At 45.7% G+C, this 16,388-nt stretch overlaps 1 protein-coding gene and 1 long non-coding RNA gene across 19 annotated transcripts in view; both read left to right on the top strand.

Moving 5' to 3' along the window:
* The window catches only part of LOC117478080 (adhesive plaque matrix protein-like), a 68,702-nt gene that overhangs the window by 279 nt on the left and 52,035 nt on the right, over positions 1–16,388 (top strand). For 3 of the 18 annotated variants that reach the window (XM_034124951.1, XM_034124948.1, XM_034124949.1), the window contains exons 3-5: positions 27–2,488; positions 10,765–10,956; positions 11,224–11,718. In XM_034124951.1, coding sequence (XP_033980842.1) covers positions 27–2,488; positions 10,765–10,956; positions 11,224–11,718 — 3,149 coding nt within the window. Of the gene's footprint in view, positions 1–26; positions 2,489–6,519; positions 7,317–7,400; positions 7,473–10,674; positions 10,957–11,223; positions 12,319–12,771; positions 12,937–13,020; positions 13,093–16,388 lie in introns of those variants that run through there. The other 15 variants (XM_034124961.1, XM_034124954.1, XM_034124956.1 and 12 more) reach the window with 15 other exon arrangements.
* Positions 5,581–6,358, top strand: LOC117478089. The gene is made up of 3 exons (XR_004555377.1): positions 5,581–5,688; positions 5,776–5,819; positions 5,905–6,358. It is a non-coding gene; the product is annotated as an uncharacterized LOC117478089 (long non-coding RNA).

Below are 16,388 nucleotides of genomic sequence, written 5' to 3'. Positions count from 1 at the left end.
TTTTAAAAAATGTGTTCTCCTTTTAGCACTCAGCTACAGAAGTGGAGGCTCCAGTGGCATTACACCTCACTTTGATTTTTCAAGAGTTCTTAAACCTGCTTCCACTTCCAGTGATGATAGTTCAGCACAGCCTGAGAGGGTTTTGGGTAGTTATTCACCCTTTCATGCTGATGGGGCTTTATCTGAGACTCTGAAGCCAGCTGCTGCACCAAGTGCAAGAGGTTATAGTGGCTCTCATGGTAGGCAAGTAGATGGTTACAGTCCTGAGGGAAGTGTTTCTAGTTACGGGCCAAGCCAACCAATAATTAGTAAACCAAACCAACTACCTCAAGCTAATCCTAGTGCAAATGGTGTCCTTCCAACCAAAGGTGCCCAGTGGGCTTTCCCTTTGCCCCATAATCCAAACTCTTTTCAGTCTGGCATTGCTTCAAGTTCTGCACTTGTGATGCACTCTGGTCCCTACTCTGCAGTGCCATCCAAGCCCCAGCAGCCCAAAAACCTTCCAAAGCCCCAGCAGGCCCGCTACAAGCCTAAGCCCCACCAGCCCAAACCTCAGCAGGCCGCCAACCCTTCAAATCCCCTGCAGTCTTGGTACCGACCCAAACCTCAGCAGGATGCAAATCCTTCAATTCCTCAGCAGGCCAAGCCCTACCAGCCCTCCTACCCTTTGAAACTTCAGCAGGCCACAAACTCTTCAAATCCCCTGCAGTCTAGGTACCGACCTAAACCCCAGCAGACCAAGGCCAACCAGCCTTCCAACCCTTCAAGTCCCCTGCAGTCTAGGTACCGGCCAAAACCCCAGCATCCTGCCTACCCTTCAAATCCTCAGCAGGCCAAGCCTCAGCAGGCCGAACCCCTGCAAGGGGTGCTCCAAAGTAAAGCTGGCATGTGGGACATTCCTTCCGAAGTAAGTGTTGCTTCTGGCTCTAATGTGCAGGGCAAGCCCTACCAGCCAGCATACCCTTTGAATCCCCAGCGGGCTACCAACCCTTCAAGTTCCCTGCAGTCTAGGTACCGGCCAAAACCCCAGCAGCCTTCCTACCCTTCAAATCCCCTGCAGTCTAGGTACCTGCCAAAACCCCAGCATCCTGCCTACCCTTCAAATCCTCAGCAGGCCGAACCCCTGCAAGGGGTGCTCCAAAGTAAAGCTGGCATGTGGGACATTCCTTCCGAAGTAAGTGTTGCTTCTGGCTCTAATGTGCAGGCCAAGCCCTACCAGCCAGCATACCCTTTGAATCCCCAGCGGGCTACCAACCCTTCAAATCCCCTGCAGTCTAGGTACCGGCCAAAACCCCAGCATCCTGCCTACCCTTCAAATCCCCTGCAGTCTAGGTACCGGCCAAAACCCCAGCATCCTGCCTACCCTTCAAATCCTCAGCAGGCCAAGCCTCAGCAGGCCGAACCCTTGCAAGGGGTGCTCCAAAGTAAAGCTGGCATGTGGGACATTCCTTCCGAAGTAAGTGTTGCTTCTGGCTCTAATGTGCAGGCCAAGCCCTACCAGCCAGCATACCCTTTGAATCTCCAGTGGGCTACCAACCCTTCAAGTTCCCTGCAGTCTAGGTACCGGCCAAAACCCCAGCAGCCTTCCTACCCTTCAAATCCCCTGCAGTCTAGGTACCGGCCAAAACCCCAGCATCCTGCCTACCCTTCAAATCCTCAGCAGGCCGAACCCCTGCAAGGGGTGCTCCAAAGTAAAGCTGGCATGTGGGACATTCCTTCCGAAGTAAGTGTTGCTTCTGGCTCTAATGTGCAGGCCAAGCCCTACCAGCCAGCATACCCTTTGAATCCCCAGCGGGCTACCAACCCTTCAAATCCCCTGCAGTCTAGGTACCGGCCAAAACCCCAGCATCCTGCCTACCCTTCAAATCCCCTGCAGTCTAGGTACCGGCCAAAACCCCAGCATCCTGCCTACCCTTCAAATCCTCAGCAGGCCGAACCCTTGCAAGGGGTGCTCCAAAGTAAAGCTGGCATGTGGGACATTCCTTCCGAAGTAAGTGTTGCTTCTGGCTCTAATGTGCAGGCCAAGCCCTACCAGCCAGCATACCCTTTGAATCTCGAGTGGGCTACCAACCCTTCAAGTTCCCTGCAGTCTAGGTACCGGCCAAAACCCCAGCAGCCTTCCTACCCTTCAAATCCCCTGCAGTCTAGGTACCGGCCAAAACCCCAGCATCCTGCCTACCCTTCAAATCCTCAGCAGGCCGAACCCCTGCAAGGGGTGCTCCAAAGTAAAGCTGGCATGTGGGACATTCCTTCCGAAGGAAGTGTTGCTTCTGGCTCTAATGTGCAGGCCAAGCCCTACCAGACAGCATACCCTTTGAATCCCCAGCGGGCTACGTACCGGCCAAAACCCCAGCATCCTGCCTACCCTTCAAATCCTCAGCAGGCCAAGCCTCAGCAGGCCGAACCCCTGCAAGGGGTGCTCCAAAGTAAAGCTGGCATGTGGGACATTCCTTCCGAAGGAAGTGTTGCTTCTGGCTCTAATGTGCAGGCCCACTGACTCAAACTCGCACTTGAATGTTGACCCAAGAAATTCCAATGTCATTCCTGTACAAGCCCAGGTGGCAACAGCAACTGGTGCCAGTGTAGAACAGACATCATTGACCTTCCTAACTGTAAGTTGGTTTAACTTGAAGATTGCTACAATGTAGTAAGGGAAATGCTTTGCAAATGTTCTAAATTGTATTTTCTGTTCTCAGGTTCCTGGACTTGCCTGGAAGCAGTCTGAACTGGCATCAACTTTGAATTTAATAAAATAATTGGAACACACACTCTTTGGATGTTCTTTGAAACTGTACTTGTGCTGTGCTGTAGACAGTGCTGCACCCTTACTTCCTGAACATGTCCACAACCACTTGCTTGTTTCCTTTGAACTTCAGGGGTTTGTTTTCCTGGCTAGGTACAATAACATTGTGAACAGCAGCTCACAGTAATGTGTTTGCAAATATGTATTGACAGCAAGTTTAAAAGACTTGACTAAGAATGTTCTTCACTAAACATTTTAAAGGCTGAGAACTTTCAAGGATGAGTGTCCAACATTATTTCAAAGTGTCAGACTCTGTGGTTCCTAATGAGGTTTATTGGACTACACATGACAAACTTGTATCACTTAAAACAATATCTTCAGAAACATTGCAGTTTATGCTTTATTCCATGCTGCTGAATTGATTGTCATATAATGCATATGTTTGTATTTCGGGCCTAATGTGTATAGGTCCGGTTAGGCATGTGTGTAACTTAACAACAGATTTAAAAACTGAGAGAATAAAAAAAGTATGCCTTCTAGAGTAAGATGGGTGAGCTGGAGGGCCCTGAGGTGGATGGATTTGTCAAATATATGATGGAGCTGGTGAAGGTGCCCTTAGATTCCCTTATACAGAGCTGATACACAATGTTATTGATCAGATATCAGTCAAGTGTCATTCATCAGGAGTCTTCTGACCTCTCTCTAACTCTACCACCCCCCCGACCCTCTCCTCCAACCCAGCATCAGTGGCACAGACCTGGACAAGTTCAGGAAAGCTCTGATGGGTCACCGCGACATCAACGGAGACGGAAAGATCCAGAAGAACGAGCTGGCTCTCTGCCTCGGCCTCAAACTCAGCTAACAGACCCCCACAACGTTCACACATTTTTCTTTCTGTCCTCTATCCTTCTTTCCATCTTCCTTCTCTCTATGTACAGTTCTAAATTCTTTTATTTTTCAATTTAAATGTATCTTTTACTATACTCTTTTACTCCCATCTGAATCATTACTTCTCCCTCCCTATTTTAGCAGTATCGCCTCAATTATTGGCTCTCAGTTGGTGTTTTAAGAATGATGTATCTACATGTTTTATGCTCGTGTATATATATATAATGTTATATATTGCTAAAATATTTATATTAATATCTAGCAATTGAAATAATGGTAAATGTGTAGCCTTGAGTTGGGACATAAAAATTGTTTGTTTTCTTTGTAATGTAAAAAATAATGAAACATTGTTTGAATTACATTTTTTGTGAAACGAGTATCATGAATGATGGCTAATCAAATAGTTTGTGTCTGTCAGCTGTGTCTCTCTTTACTGAAACCATAAGTGTGCTACAAAAAGTGCTTTCAGTCACTGCAGGTGACTTTTATGGCGCATTTCCACTACACGGTCGGCCTCGGCCACACTCGGTACGGCTCGGTACGGCTTGGCCGCGTTGGGCCTTAACAGGGCCGACTCACTTCATGCTGCGCTTCCATTACAGTTTAGGAACTGGGGTAGTTACTATAGTAACGCAGTGTAGGCGGAGCCGTGACGTCATCTTCAATGAGAAATCCAGAAACACAACACAGCCGTTAGCTGTGAGCACTCAGAGCTCACAGCTCCTTATATATGTTCAGAAACTCGACAAAAGTTAAACAAGTACACACCACAGACTGCCTGTGTCATGGTGAATACAGTCGCTGCTTTATTTATGTCTGTATAGGCCGTTGTGAGTGTGGACGGTCGGGGCATATACTGCGTTAGCTTAGCCAATCTCCATCTAGAAAAACACGAATTTTAAAAGGTTTTTCGCCTGCCGTCTGTCTGCAGACTTGACAAAGCATTAATTCATGGTTTTTACTAACCGGTATCAGTATGTTGTTACTTCGGCATCATTTTGAAACGTGTATTACAATTAAATCACGGTCAAATATGTCCATCTTGTTGTAGTTCTAGCCCTCTTGCCAGCGCTCCTCTCTCTAGTTTAGCATACTCAGCCCGACTCAGCCCTGCTTGTTGGCCCCGATAGAACCACAATTTTCTAGGGCCAGAAAAGAGGGGAAAAAGTGGCCCCGCGCCGTGCTGCGCCGGAACGAGGCCTAGTGGAAGCACAACCAAAAAAGGGGACGGCACGACACGGCACGCTTAAAGCGAGCTACGCGCTGCAATGGAAATGCGCCATTATAGTGTCCTATAATCAATGGCTGCTTGGAGGAAAGACCATTTACAGTATTTGAGTCTAATTATTTGCTTTGGAAAATTATAAGCAGTAATATAAAATGTGGTTTTCAATAAGCCAAAACACTTCCAAAATCATTTTCAAATCACAAGCATATTTGTTTTTAAGTAATCATACAGTGGTAAAAGGTCCAATAAGATCTCTCAACTTCAGTGGAAGAGAACAATATCTTATTTGCAGTGGAACATATATATAAATTAAATCTTAAACATATGTTAATATGTATACATATGTGTTTGATTTGAATACAGCTTGTCATTTCATAGTGTTTTAAGATCAAAAGCTTACACTTTTTAGGTCTTAGTTTCTGGGTCTTACTCATACCTCTGTGGTATTGAAGGAGGAAAATTCAATCAAAACCTCAATAAACAAAAACAAAACTACTATCAAACTATTATCGCCTGTCAGGGGAATTTTGCCTAGCGGCCAGGTAAAGGTTATCATTTGGTTAAACTGACTGAAATGTTGAAATGTGTCAAATTAGCTAAAGTGTGAACACCTGCCCAGGTTGCCAGAGGGCGGAGTTCCCAAGCTGATTCCAATGACTTCATCAGTGCGATGATTGGTCAGCTCATGCACCGACACTTTAAAAGGACCACTGTCTTTGCAGCAGTCATGAATCTGGAACAATAGATTATTTTTGTATTTGCTGCACACCGCTTACGGACTGTTAGGTTTCAGTTTTACAACAAAAATGTATTTTGAATTGTGTGTGAGGTAAGATATTCTTATTTTGGCAGATTTCTTATATTTATTCTACTTAACTGTTTTTGGTTGGCTCATGTTTAATTCCTCTTTTCTTAGAGTTCTTGTGCTCTCACTCTTGATTTTTGGGCAGCAAGCAAAGGGTAAGGATTTATGGTTCACAAGCTGCAGTTGAAATGTATAATTTTCCTATAAGGCTGTCTTTTAAAAAAATGTGTTTTCCTTTAGCACTCAGCTACAGAAGTGGAGGCCCCAGTGGCATTACACCTCACTTTGATTTTTCAAGAAGTCTTAAACCTGCTTCCACTTCCAATGATGATAGTTCAGCACAGCCTGAGAGGGTTTTGGGTAGTTATTCACCCTTTCATGCTGATGGGGCTTTATCTGAGACTCTGAAGCCAGCTGCTGCACCAAGTGCAAGAGGTTATAGTGGCTCTCATGGTAGGCAAGTAGATGGTTACAGTCCTGAGGGAAGTGTTTCTAGTTACGGGCCAAGCCAACCAATAATTCGTAAACCAAACCAACTACCTCAAGCTAACCCTAGTGCAAATGGTGTCCTTCCAACCAAAGCTGCGCCGTGGGCTTTCCCTTTGCCCCATAATCCAAACTCTTTTCAGTCTGGTATTGCTTCAAGTTCTGCAATTGTGATGCACTCTGGTCCCTACTCTGCAGTGCCATCCAAGCCCCCAGCAACCCAAAAACCTTCCAAAGCCCCAGCAGGCCCGCTACAAGCCTAAGCCCCACCAGCCCAAACCTCAGCAGGCCGCCAACCCTTCAAATCCCCTGCAGTCTTGGTACAGACCCAAACCTCAGCAGGCTGCAAATCCTTCAATTCCTCAGCAGGCCAAGCCCTACCAGCCCTCCTACCCTTTGAAACTCCAGCAGGCCACAAACCCTTCAAATCCCCTGCAGTCTAGGTACCGGCCCAAACCCCAGCAGACCAAGCCCAACCAGCCTTCCTACACTTCAAACCCTCAGCAGGCCAAGCCCTACCAGCGTTCCTACCCTTCAAATCCTCAGCAGGCTAAGCCCGACCAGCGTTCCTACCCTTCAAATCCTCAGCAGGCTAAGCCCGACCAGCCTTCCTACACTTCAAATCCTCAGCAGGCCAAGCCCTACCAGCGTTCCTACCCTTCAAATCCTCAGCAGGCCAAGCCCTACCAGCGTTCCTACCCTTCAAATCCTCAGCAGGCCAAGCCCTACCAGCGTTCCTACCCTTCAAATCCTCAGCAGGCCAAGCCCGACCAGCCTTCCTACACTTCAAATCCTCAGCAGGCCAAGCCCGACCAGCGTTCCTACCCTTCAAATCCTCAGCAGGCCAAGCCCTACCAGCGTTCCTACCCTTCAAATCCTCAGCAGGCCAAGCCCTACCAGCCATTATACCCTTCAAACCCTCAGCAGCCCAAACCTCAGCAGGCCAAACCCCTGCAAGGGGTGCTCCAAAGTAAAGCTGGCATGTGGGACATTCCTTTCGAAGGAAGTGTTGCTTCTGGCTCTGATGTGCAGCCCACTGACTCAAACTCGCACTTGAATGTTGACCCAAGAAGTTTGAGAGAAATTCTAATGTCATTCCTGTACCAGCCCAGGTGGCAACAGCAACTGGTGCCAGTGTAGAACAGACATCATTGACCTTCCTAACTGTAAGTTGGTTTAACTTAAAGATTGCTACAATGAAGTAAGGGAAATGCTTTGCAAATGTTCTAAATTGTATTTTCTGTTCTCAGGTTCCTGGACTTGCCTGGAAGCAGTCTGAACTGGCATCAACTTTGAATTTAATAAAATAATTGGAACACACACTCTTTGGATGTTCTTTGAAACTGTACTTGTGCTGTGCTGTAGACAGTGCTGCACCCTTACTTCCTGAACATGTCCACAACCACTTGCTTGTTTCCTTTGAACTTCAGGGGTTTGTTTTCCTGGCTAGGTACAATAACATTGTGAACAGCAGCTCACAGTAATGTGTTTGCAAATATGTATTGACGGCAAGTTTAAAAGACTTGACTAAGAATGTTCTTCACTAAACATTTTAAAGGCTGAGAACTTTCAAGGATGAGTGTCCAACATTATTTCAAAGTGTCAGACTCTGTGGTTCCTAATGAGGTTTATTGGACTACACATGACAAACTTGTATCACTTAAAACAATATCTTCAGAAACATTGCAGTTTATGCTTTATTCCATGCTGCTGAATTGATTGTCATATAATGCATATGTTTGTATTTCGGGCCTAATGTGTATAGGTCCGGTTAGGCATGTGTGTAACTGTTAACAACAGATTTAAAAACTGAGAGAATAAAAAAAGTATGCCTTCTAGAGTAAGACGGGTGAGCTGGAGGGCCCTGAGGTGAATGGATTTGTCAAATATATGATGGTGCTGGTGAAGGTGCCCTTAGATTCCCTTATACAGAGCTGATACACAATGTTATTGATCAGATATCAGTCAAGTGTCATTCATCAGGAGTCTTCTGACCTCTCTCTAACACTACCACCCCCCGACCCTCTCCTCCAGCCCAGCATCAGTGGCACAGACCTGGACAAGTTCAGGAAAGCTCTGATGGGTCACCGCGACATCAACGGAGACGGAAAGATCCAGAAGAACGAGCTGGCTCTCTGCCTCGGCCTCAAACTCAGCTAACAGACCCCCACAACGTTCACACATTTTTCTTTCTGTCCTCTATCCTTCTTTCCATCTTCCTTCTCTCTATGTACAGTTCTAAATTATTTTATTTTTCAATTTAAATGTGTATCTTTTACTATACTCTTTTACTCCCGTGTGAATCATTACTTCTCCCTCCCTATTTTAGCAGTATCGCCTCAATTATTGGCTCTCAGTTGGTGTTTTAAGAATGATGTATCTACATGTTTTATGCTCGTGTATATATATATAATGTTATATATTGCTAAACTATTTATATTAATATCTAGCAATTGAAATAATGGTAAATGTGTAGCCTTGAGTTGGGACATAAAAATTGTTTGTTTTCTTTGTAATGTAAAAAATAATGAAACATTGTTTGAATTACATTTTTTGTGAAACGAGTATCATGAATGATGGCTAATCAAATAGTTTGTGTCTGTCAGCTGTGTCTCTCTTTACTGAAACCATAAGTGTGCTACAAAAAGTGCTTTCAGTCACTGCAGGTGACTTTTATAGTGTCCTATAATCAATGGCTGCTTGGAGGAAAGAACATTTACAGTATTTGAGTCTAATTATTTGCTTTGGAAAATTATAAGCAGTAATATAAAATGTGGTTTTCAATAAGCCAAAACACTTCCAAAATCATTTTCAAATCACAAGCATATTTGTTTTTAAGTAATCATACAGTGGTAAAAGGTCCCATAAGATCTCTCAACTTCAGTGGAAGAGAACAATATCTTATTTGCAGTGGAACATATATATAAATTAAATCTTCAACATATGTTAATATGTATACATATGTGTTTGATTTGAATACAGCTTGTCATTTCATAGTGTTTTAAGATCAAAAGCTTACACTTTTTAGGTCTTAGTTTCTGGGTCTTACTCATACCTCTGTGGTATTGAAGGAGGAAAATTCAATCAAAACCTCAATAAACAAAAACAAAACTACTATCAAACTATTATCGCCTGTCAGGGGAATTTTGCCTAGCGGCCAGGTAAAGGTTATCATTTGGTTAAACTGACTGAAATGTTGAAATGTGTCAAATTAGCTAAAGTGTGAACACCTGCCCAGGTTGCCAGAGGGCGGAGTTCCCAAGCTGATTCCAATGACTTCATCAGTGCAATGATTGGTCAGCTCATGCACCGACACTTTAAAAGGACCACTGTCTTTGCAGCAGTCATGAATCTGGAACAATAGATTATTTTTGTATTTGCTGCACACCGCTTACAGACTGTTTGGTTTCAGCTTTACACCAAAAATGTATTTTGAATTGTGTGTGAGGTAAGATATTCTTATTTTGGCAGATTTCTTATATTTATTCTACTTAACTGTTTTTGGTTGGCTCATGTTTAATTCCTCTTTTCTTAGAGTTCTTGTGCTCTCACTCTTGATTTTTGGGCAGCAAGCAAAGGGTAAGGATTTATGGTTCACAAGCTGCAGTTGAAATGTATAATTTTCCTATAAGGCTGTCTTTTAAAAAATGTGTTCTCCTTTTAGCACTCAGCTACAGAAGTGGAGGCTCCAGTGGCATTACACCTCACTTTGATTTTTCAAGAGTTCTTAAACCTGCTTCCACTTCCAGTGATGATAGTTCAGCACAGCCTGAGAGGGTTTTGGGTAGTTATTCACCCTTTCATGCTGATGGGGCTTTATCTGAGACTCTGAAGCAAGCTGCTGCACCAAGTGCAAGAGGTTATAGTGGCTCTCATGGTAGGCAAGTAGATGGTTACAGTCCTGAGGGAAGTGTTTCTAGTTACGGGCCAAGCCAACCAATAATTCGTAAACCAAACCAACTACCTCAAGTTAACCCTAGTGCAAATGGTGTCCTTCCAACCAAAGCTGCGCCGTGGGCTTTCCCTTTGCCCCATAATCCAAACTCTTTTCAGTCTGGTATTGCTTCAAGTTCTGCAATTGTGATGCACTCTGGTCCCTACTCTGCAGTGCCATCCAAGCCCCAGCAGCCCAAAAACCTTCCAAAGCCCCACCAGCCCAAACCTCAGCAGGCCGCCAACCCTTCAAATCCCCTGCAGTCTTGGTACCGACCCAAACCTCAGCAGGATGCAAATCCTTCAATTCCTCAGCAGGCCAAGCCCTACCAGCCCTCCTACCCTTTGAAACTTCAGCAGGCCACAAACTCTTCAAATCCCCTGCAGTCTAGGTACCGGCCTAAACCCCAGCAGACCAAGGCCAACCAGCCTTCCTACCCTTCAAATCCTCAGCAGGCTACCAACCCTTCAAGTCCCCTGCAGTCTAGGTACCGGCCAAAACCCCAGCAGCCTTCCTACCCTTCAAATCCCCTGCAGTCTAGGTACCAGCCAAAACCCCAGCATCCTGCCTACCCTTCAAATCCTCAGCAGGCCGAACCCCTGCAAGGGGTGCTCCAAAGTAAAGCTGGCATGTGGGACATTCCTTCCGAAGTAAGTGTTGCTTCTGGCTCTAATGTGCAGGCCAAGCCCTACCAGCCAGCATACCCTTTGAATCCCCAGCGGGCTACCAACCCTTCAAATCCCCTGCAGTCTAGGTACCGGCCAAAACCCCAGCATCCTGCCTACCCTTCAAATCCCCTGCAGTCTAGGTACCGGCCAAAACCCCAGCATCCTGCCTACCCTTCAAATCCTCAGCAGGCCAAGCCTCAGCAGGCCGAACCCTTGCAAGGGGTGCTCCAAAGTAAAGCTGGCATGTGGGACATTCCTTCCGAAGTAAGTGTTGCTTCTGGCTCTAATGTGCAGGCCAAGCCCTACCAGCCAGCATACCCTTTGAATCCCCAGTGGGCTACCAACCCTTCAAGTTCCCTGCAGTCTAGGTACCGGCCAAAACCCCAGCAGCCTTCCTACCCTTCAAATCCCCTGCAGTCTAGGTACTGGCCAAAACCCCAGCATCCTGCCTACCCTTCAAATCCTCAGCAGGCCGAACCCCTGCAAGGGGTGCTCCAAAGTAAAGCTGGCATGTGGGACATTCCTTCCGAAGGAAGTGTTGCTTCTGGCTCTAATGTGCAGGCCAAGCCCTACCAGCCAGCATACCCTTTGAATCCCCAGCGGGCTACCAACCCTTCAAGTCCCCTGCAGTCTAGGTACCGGCCAAAACCCCAGCATCCTGCCTACCCTTCAAATCCTCAGCAGGCCGAACCCCTGCAAGGGGTGCTCCAAAGTAAAGCTGGCATGTGGGACATTCCTTCCGAAGGAAGTGTTGCTTCTGGCTCTAATGTGCAGGCCAAGCCCTACCAGCCAGCATACCCTTTGAATCCCCTGCGGGCTACCAACCCTTCAAGTCCCCTGCAGTCTAGGTACCGGCCAAAACCCCAGCAGCCTTCCTACCCTTCAAATCCCCTGCAGTCTAGGTACCGGCCAAAACCCCAGCATCCTGCCTACCCTTCAAATCCTCAGCAGGCCAAGCCTCAGCAGGCCGAACCCCTGCAAGGGGTGCTCCAAAGTAAAGCTGGCATGTGGGACATTCCTTCTGAAGGAAGTGTTGCTTCTGGTTCTAATGTGCAGGCCAAGCCCTACCAGCCAGCATACCCTTTGAATCCCCAGCGGGCTACCAACCCTTCAAGTCCCCTGCAGTCTACGTACCAGCCCAAACCCCAGCATCCTACCTACCCTTCAAACCCTCAGCAGCCCAAACCTCAGCAGACCAAACCCCTGCAAGGGGTGCTCCAAAGTAAAGCTGGCATGTGGGACATTCCTTCCGAAGGAAGTGTTGCTTCTGGCTCTAATGTGCAGGCCAAGCCCTACCAGCCAGCATACCCTTTGAATCCCCTGCGGGCTACCAACCCTTCAAGTCCCCTGCAGTCTAGGTACCGGCCAAAACCCCAGCAGCCTTCCTACCCTTCAAATCCCCTGCAGTCTACGTACCGGCCAAAACCCCAGCATCCTGCCTACCCTTCAAATCCTCAGCAGGCCAAGCCTCAGCAGGCCGAACCCCTGCAAGGGGTGCTCCAAAGTAAAGCTGGCATGTGGGACATTCCTTCCGAAGGAAGTGTTGCTTCTGGCTCTAATGTGCAGGCCAAGCCCTACCAGCCAGCATACCCTTTGAATCCCCAGCGGGCTACCAACACTTCAAGTCCCCTGCAGTCTAGGTACCGGCCAAAACCCCAGCAGCCTTCCTACCCTTCAAATCCCCTGCAGTCTACGTACCGGCCAAAACCCCAGCATCCTGCCTACCCTTCAAATCCTCAGCAGGCCGAACCCCTGCAAGTGGTGCTCCAAAGTAAAGCTGGCATGTGGGACATTCCTTCTGAAGGAAGTGTTGCTTCTGGTTCTAATATGCAGGCCAAGCCCTACCAGCCAGCATACCCTTTGAATCCCCAGCGGGCTACCATCCTTTCAAGTCCCCTGCAGTCTACGTACCAGCCCAAACCTCAGCATCCTACCTACCCTTCAAACCCTCAGCAGCCCAAACCTCAGCAGACCAAACCCCTGCAAGGGGTGCTCCAAAGTAAAGCTGGCATGTGGGACATTCCTTCCCAAGGAAGTGTTGCTTCTGGCTCTAATGTGCAGGCCACTGACTCAAACTCGCACTTGAATGTTGACCCAAGAAATTCCAATGTCATTCCTGTACCAGCCCAGGTGGCAACAGCAACTGGTGCCAGTGTAGAACAGACATCATTGACCTTCCTAACTGTAAGTTGGTTTAACTTAAAGATTGCTACAATGAAGTAAGGGAAATGCTTTGCAAATGTTCTAAATTGTATTTTCTGTTCTCAGGTTCCTGGACTTGCCTGGAAGCAGTCTGAACTGGCATCAACTTTGAATTTAATAAAATAATTGGAACACACACTCTTTGGATGTTCTTTGAAACTGTACTTGTGCTGTGCTGTAGACAGTGCTGCACCCTTACTTCCTGAACATGTCCACAACCACTTGCTTGTTTCCTTTGAACTTCAGGGGTTTGTTTTCCTGGCTAGGTACAATAACATTGTGAACAGCAGCTCACAGTAATGTGTTTGCAAATATGTATTGACAGCAAGTTTAAAAGACTTGACTAAGAATGTTCTTCACTTAACATTTGAAAGGCTGAGAACTTTCAAGGATGAGTGTCCAACATTATTTCAAAGTGTCAGACTCTGTGGTTCCTAATGAGGTTTATTGGACTACACATGACAAACTTGTATCACTTAAAACAATATCTTCAGAAACATTGCAGTTTATGCTTTATTCCATGCTGCTGAATTGATTGTCATATAATGCATATGTTTGTGTATTTCTGGCCTAATGTGTATAGGTCCTGTTAGGCATGTGTGTAACTGTTAACAACAGATTGAAAAACTGAGAGAATAAAAAAAGTATGCCTTCTAGAGTAAGACGGGTGAGCTGGAGGGCCCTGAGGTGGATGGATTTGTCAAAGATATGATGGAGCTGGTGAAGGTGCCCTTAGATTCCCTTATACAGAGCTGATACACAATGTTATTGATCAGATATCAGTCAAGTGTCATTCATCAGGAGTCTTCTGACCTCTCTCTAACTCTACCACCCCCCGACCCTCTCCTCCAACCCAGCATCAGTGGCACAGACCTGGACAAGTTCAGGAAAGCTCTGATGGGTCACCGCGACATCAACGGAGACGGAAAGATCCAGAAGAACGAGCTGGCTCTCTGCCTCGGCCTCAAACTCAGCTAACAGACCCCCACAACGTTCACACATTTTTCTTTCTGTCCTCTATCCTTCTTTCCATCTTCCTTCTCTCTATGTACAGTTCTAAATTCTTTTATTTTTCAATTTAAATGTGTATCTTTTACTATACTCTTTTACTCCCGTGTGAATCATTACTTCTCCCTCCCTATTTTAGCAGTATCGCCTCAATTATTGGCTCTCAGTTGGTGTTTTAAGAATGATGTATCTACATGTTTTATGCTCGTGTGTATATATATAATGTTATATATTGCTAAAATATTTATATTAATATCTAGCAATTGAAATAATGGTAAATGTGTAGCCTTGAGTTGGGACATAAAAATCGTTTGTTTTCTTTGTAATGTAAAAAATAATGAAACATTGTTTGAATTACATTTTTTGTGAAACGAGTATCATGAATGATGGCTAATCAAATAGTTTGTGTCTGTCAGCTGTGTCTCTCTTTACTGAAACCATAAGTGTGCTACAAAAAGTGCTTTCAGTCACTGCAGGTGACTTTTATAGTGTCCTATAATCAATGGCTGCTTGGAGGAAAGAACATTTACAGTATTTGAGTCTAATTATTTGCTTTGGAAAATTATAAGCAGTAATATAAAATATGTGGTTTTCAATAAGCCAAAACACTTCCAAAATCATTTTCAAATCACAAGCATATTTGTTTTTAAGTAATCATACAGTGGTAAAAGGTCCCATAAGATCTCTCAACTTCAGTGGAAGAGAACAATATCTTATTTGCAGTGGAACATATATATAAATTAAATCTTAAACATATGTTAATATGTATACATACGTGTTTGATTTTAATACAGCTTGTCATTTCATAGTGTTTTAAGATCAAAAGCTTACACTTTTTAGGTCTTAGTTTCTGGGTCTTACTCATACCTCTGTGGTATTGAAGGAGGAAAATTCAATCAAAACCTCAATAAACAAAAACAAAACTACTATCAAACTATTATCGCCTGTCAGGGGAATTTTGCCTAGCGGCCAGGTAAAGGTTATCATTTGGTTAAACTGACTGAAATGTTGAAATGTGTCAAATTAGCTAAAGTGTGAACACCTGCCCAGGTTGCCAGAGGGCGGAGTTCCCAAGCTGATTCCAATGACTTCATCAGTGCGATGATTGGTCAGCTCATGCACCGACACTTTAAAAGGACCACTGTCTTTGCAGCAGTCATGAATCTGGAACAATAGATTATTTTTGTATTTGCTGCACACCGCTTACAGACTGTTTGGTTTCAGTTTTACAACAAAAATGTATTTTGAATTGTGTGTGAGGTAAGATATTCTTATTTTGGCAGATTTCTTATATTTATTCTACTTAACTGTTTTTGGTTGGCTCATGTTTAATTCCTCTTTTCTTAGAGTTCTTGTGCTCTCACTCTTGATTTTTGGGCAGCAAGCAAAGGGTAAGGATTTATGGTTCACAAGCTGCAGTTGAAATGTATAATTTTCCTATAAGGCTGTCTTTTAAAAATGTGTTCTCCTTTTAGCACTCAGCTACAGAAGTGGAGGCTCCAGTGGCATTACACCTCACTTTGATTTTTCAAGAGTTCTTAAACCTGCTTCCACTTCCAGTGATGATAGTTCAGCACAGCCTGAGAGGGTTTTGGGTAGTTATTCACCCTTTCATGCTGATGGGGCTTTATCTGAGACTCTGAAGCAAGCTGCTGCACCAAGTGCAAGAGGTTATAGTGGCTCTCATGGTAGGCAAGTAGATGGTTACAGTCCTGAGGGAAGTGTTTCTAGTTACGGGCCAAGCCAACCAATAATTCGTAAACCAAACCAACTACCTCAAGTTAACCCTAGTGCAAATGGTGTCCTTCCAACCAAAGCTGCGCCGTGGGCTTTCCCTTTGCCCCATAATCCAAACTCTTTTCAGTCTGGTATTGCTTCAAGTTCTGCAATTGTGATGCACTCTGGTCCCTACTCTGCAGTGCCATCCAAGCCCCAGCAGCCCAAAAACCTTCCAAAGCCCCAGCAGGCCCGCTACAAGCCTAAGCCCCACCAGCCCAAACCTCAGCAGGCCGCCAACCCTTCAAATCCCCTGCAGTCTTGGTACAGACCCAAACCTCAGCAGGCTGCAAATCCTTCAATTCCTCAGCAGGCCAAGCCCTACCAGCCCTCCTACCCTTTGAAACTCCAGCAGGCCACAAACCCTTCAAATCCCCTGCAGTCTAGGTACCGGCCCAAACCCCAGCAGACCAAGCCCAACCAGCCTTCCTACACTTCAAACCCTCAGCAGGCCAAGCCCTACCAGCGTTCCTACCCTTCAAATCCTCAGCAGGCTAAGCCCGACCAGCGTTCCTACCCTTCAAATCCTCAGCAGGCTAAGCCCGACCAGCCTTCCTACACTTCAAATCCTCAGCAGGCCAAGCCCTACCAGCGTTCCTACCCTTCAAATCCTCAGCAGGCCAAGCCCCACCAGCGTTCCTACCCTTCAA

The sequence above is a fragment of the Trematomus bernacchii genome, unplaced genomic scaffold (genome assembly GCF_902827165.1).
Source record: "Trematomus bernacchii unplaced genomic scaffold, fTreBer1.1, whole genome shotgun sequence".
In the NCBI taxonomy this organism is placed as follows: domain Eukaryota; kingdom Metazoa; phylum Chordata; class Actinopteri; order Perciformes; family Nototheniidae; genus Trematomus; species Trematomus bernacchii.
Note: the sequence above shows the minus strand (reverse complement) of the source record. Positions and strands in the feature narration are given on the sequence as shown.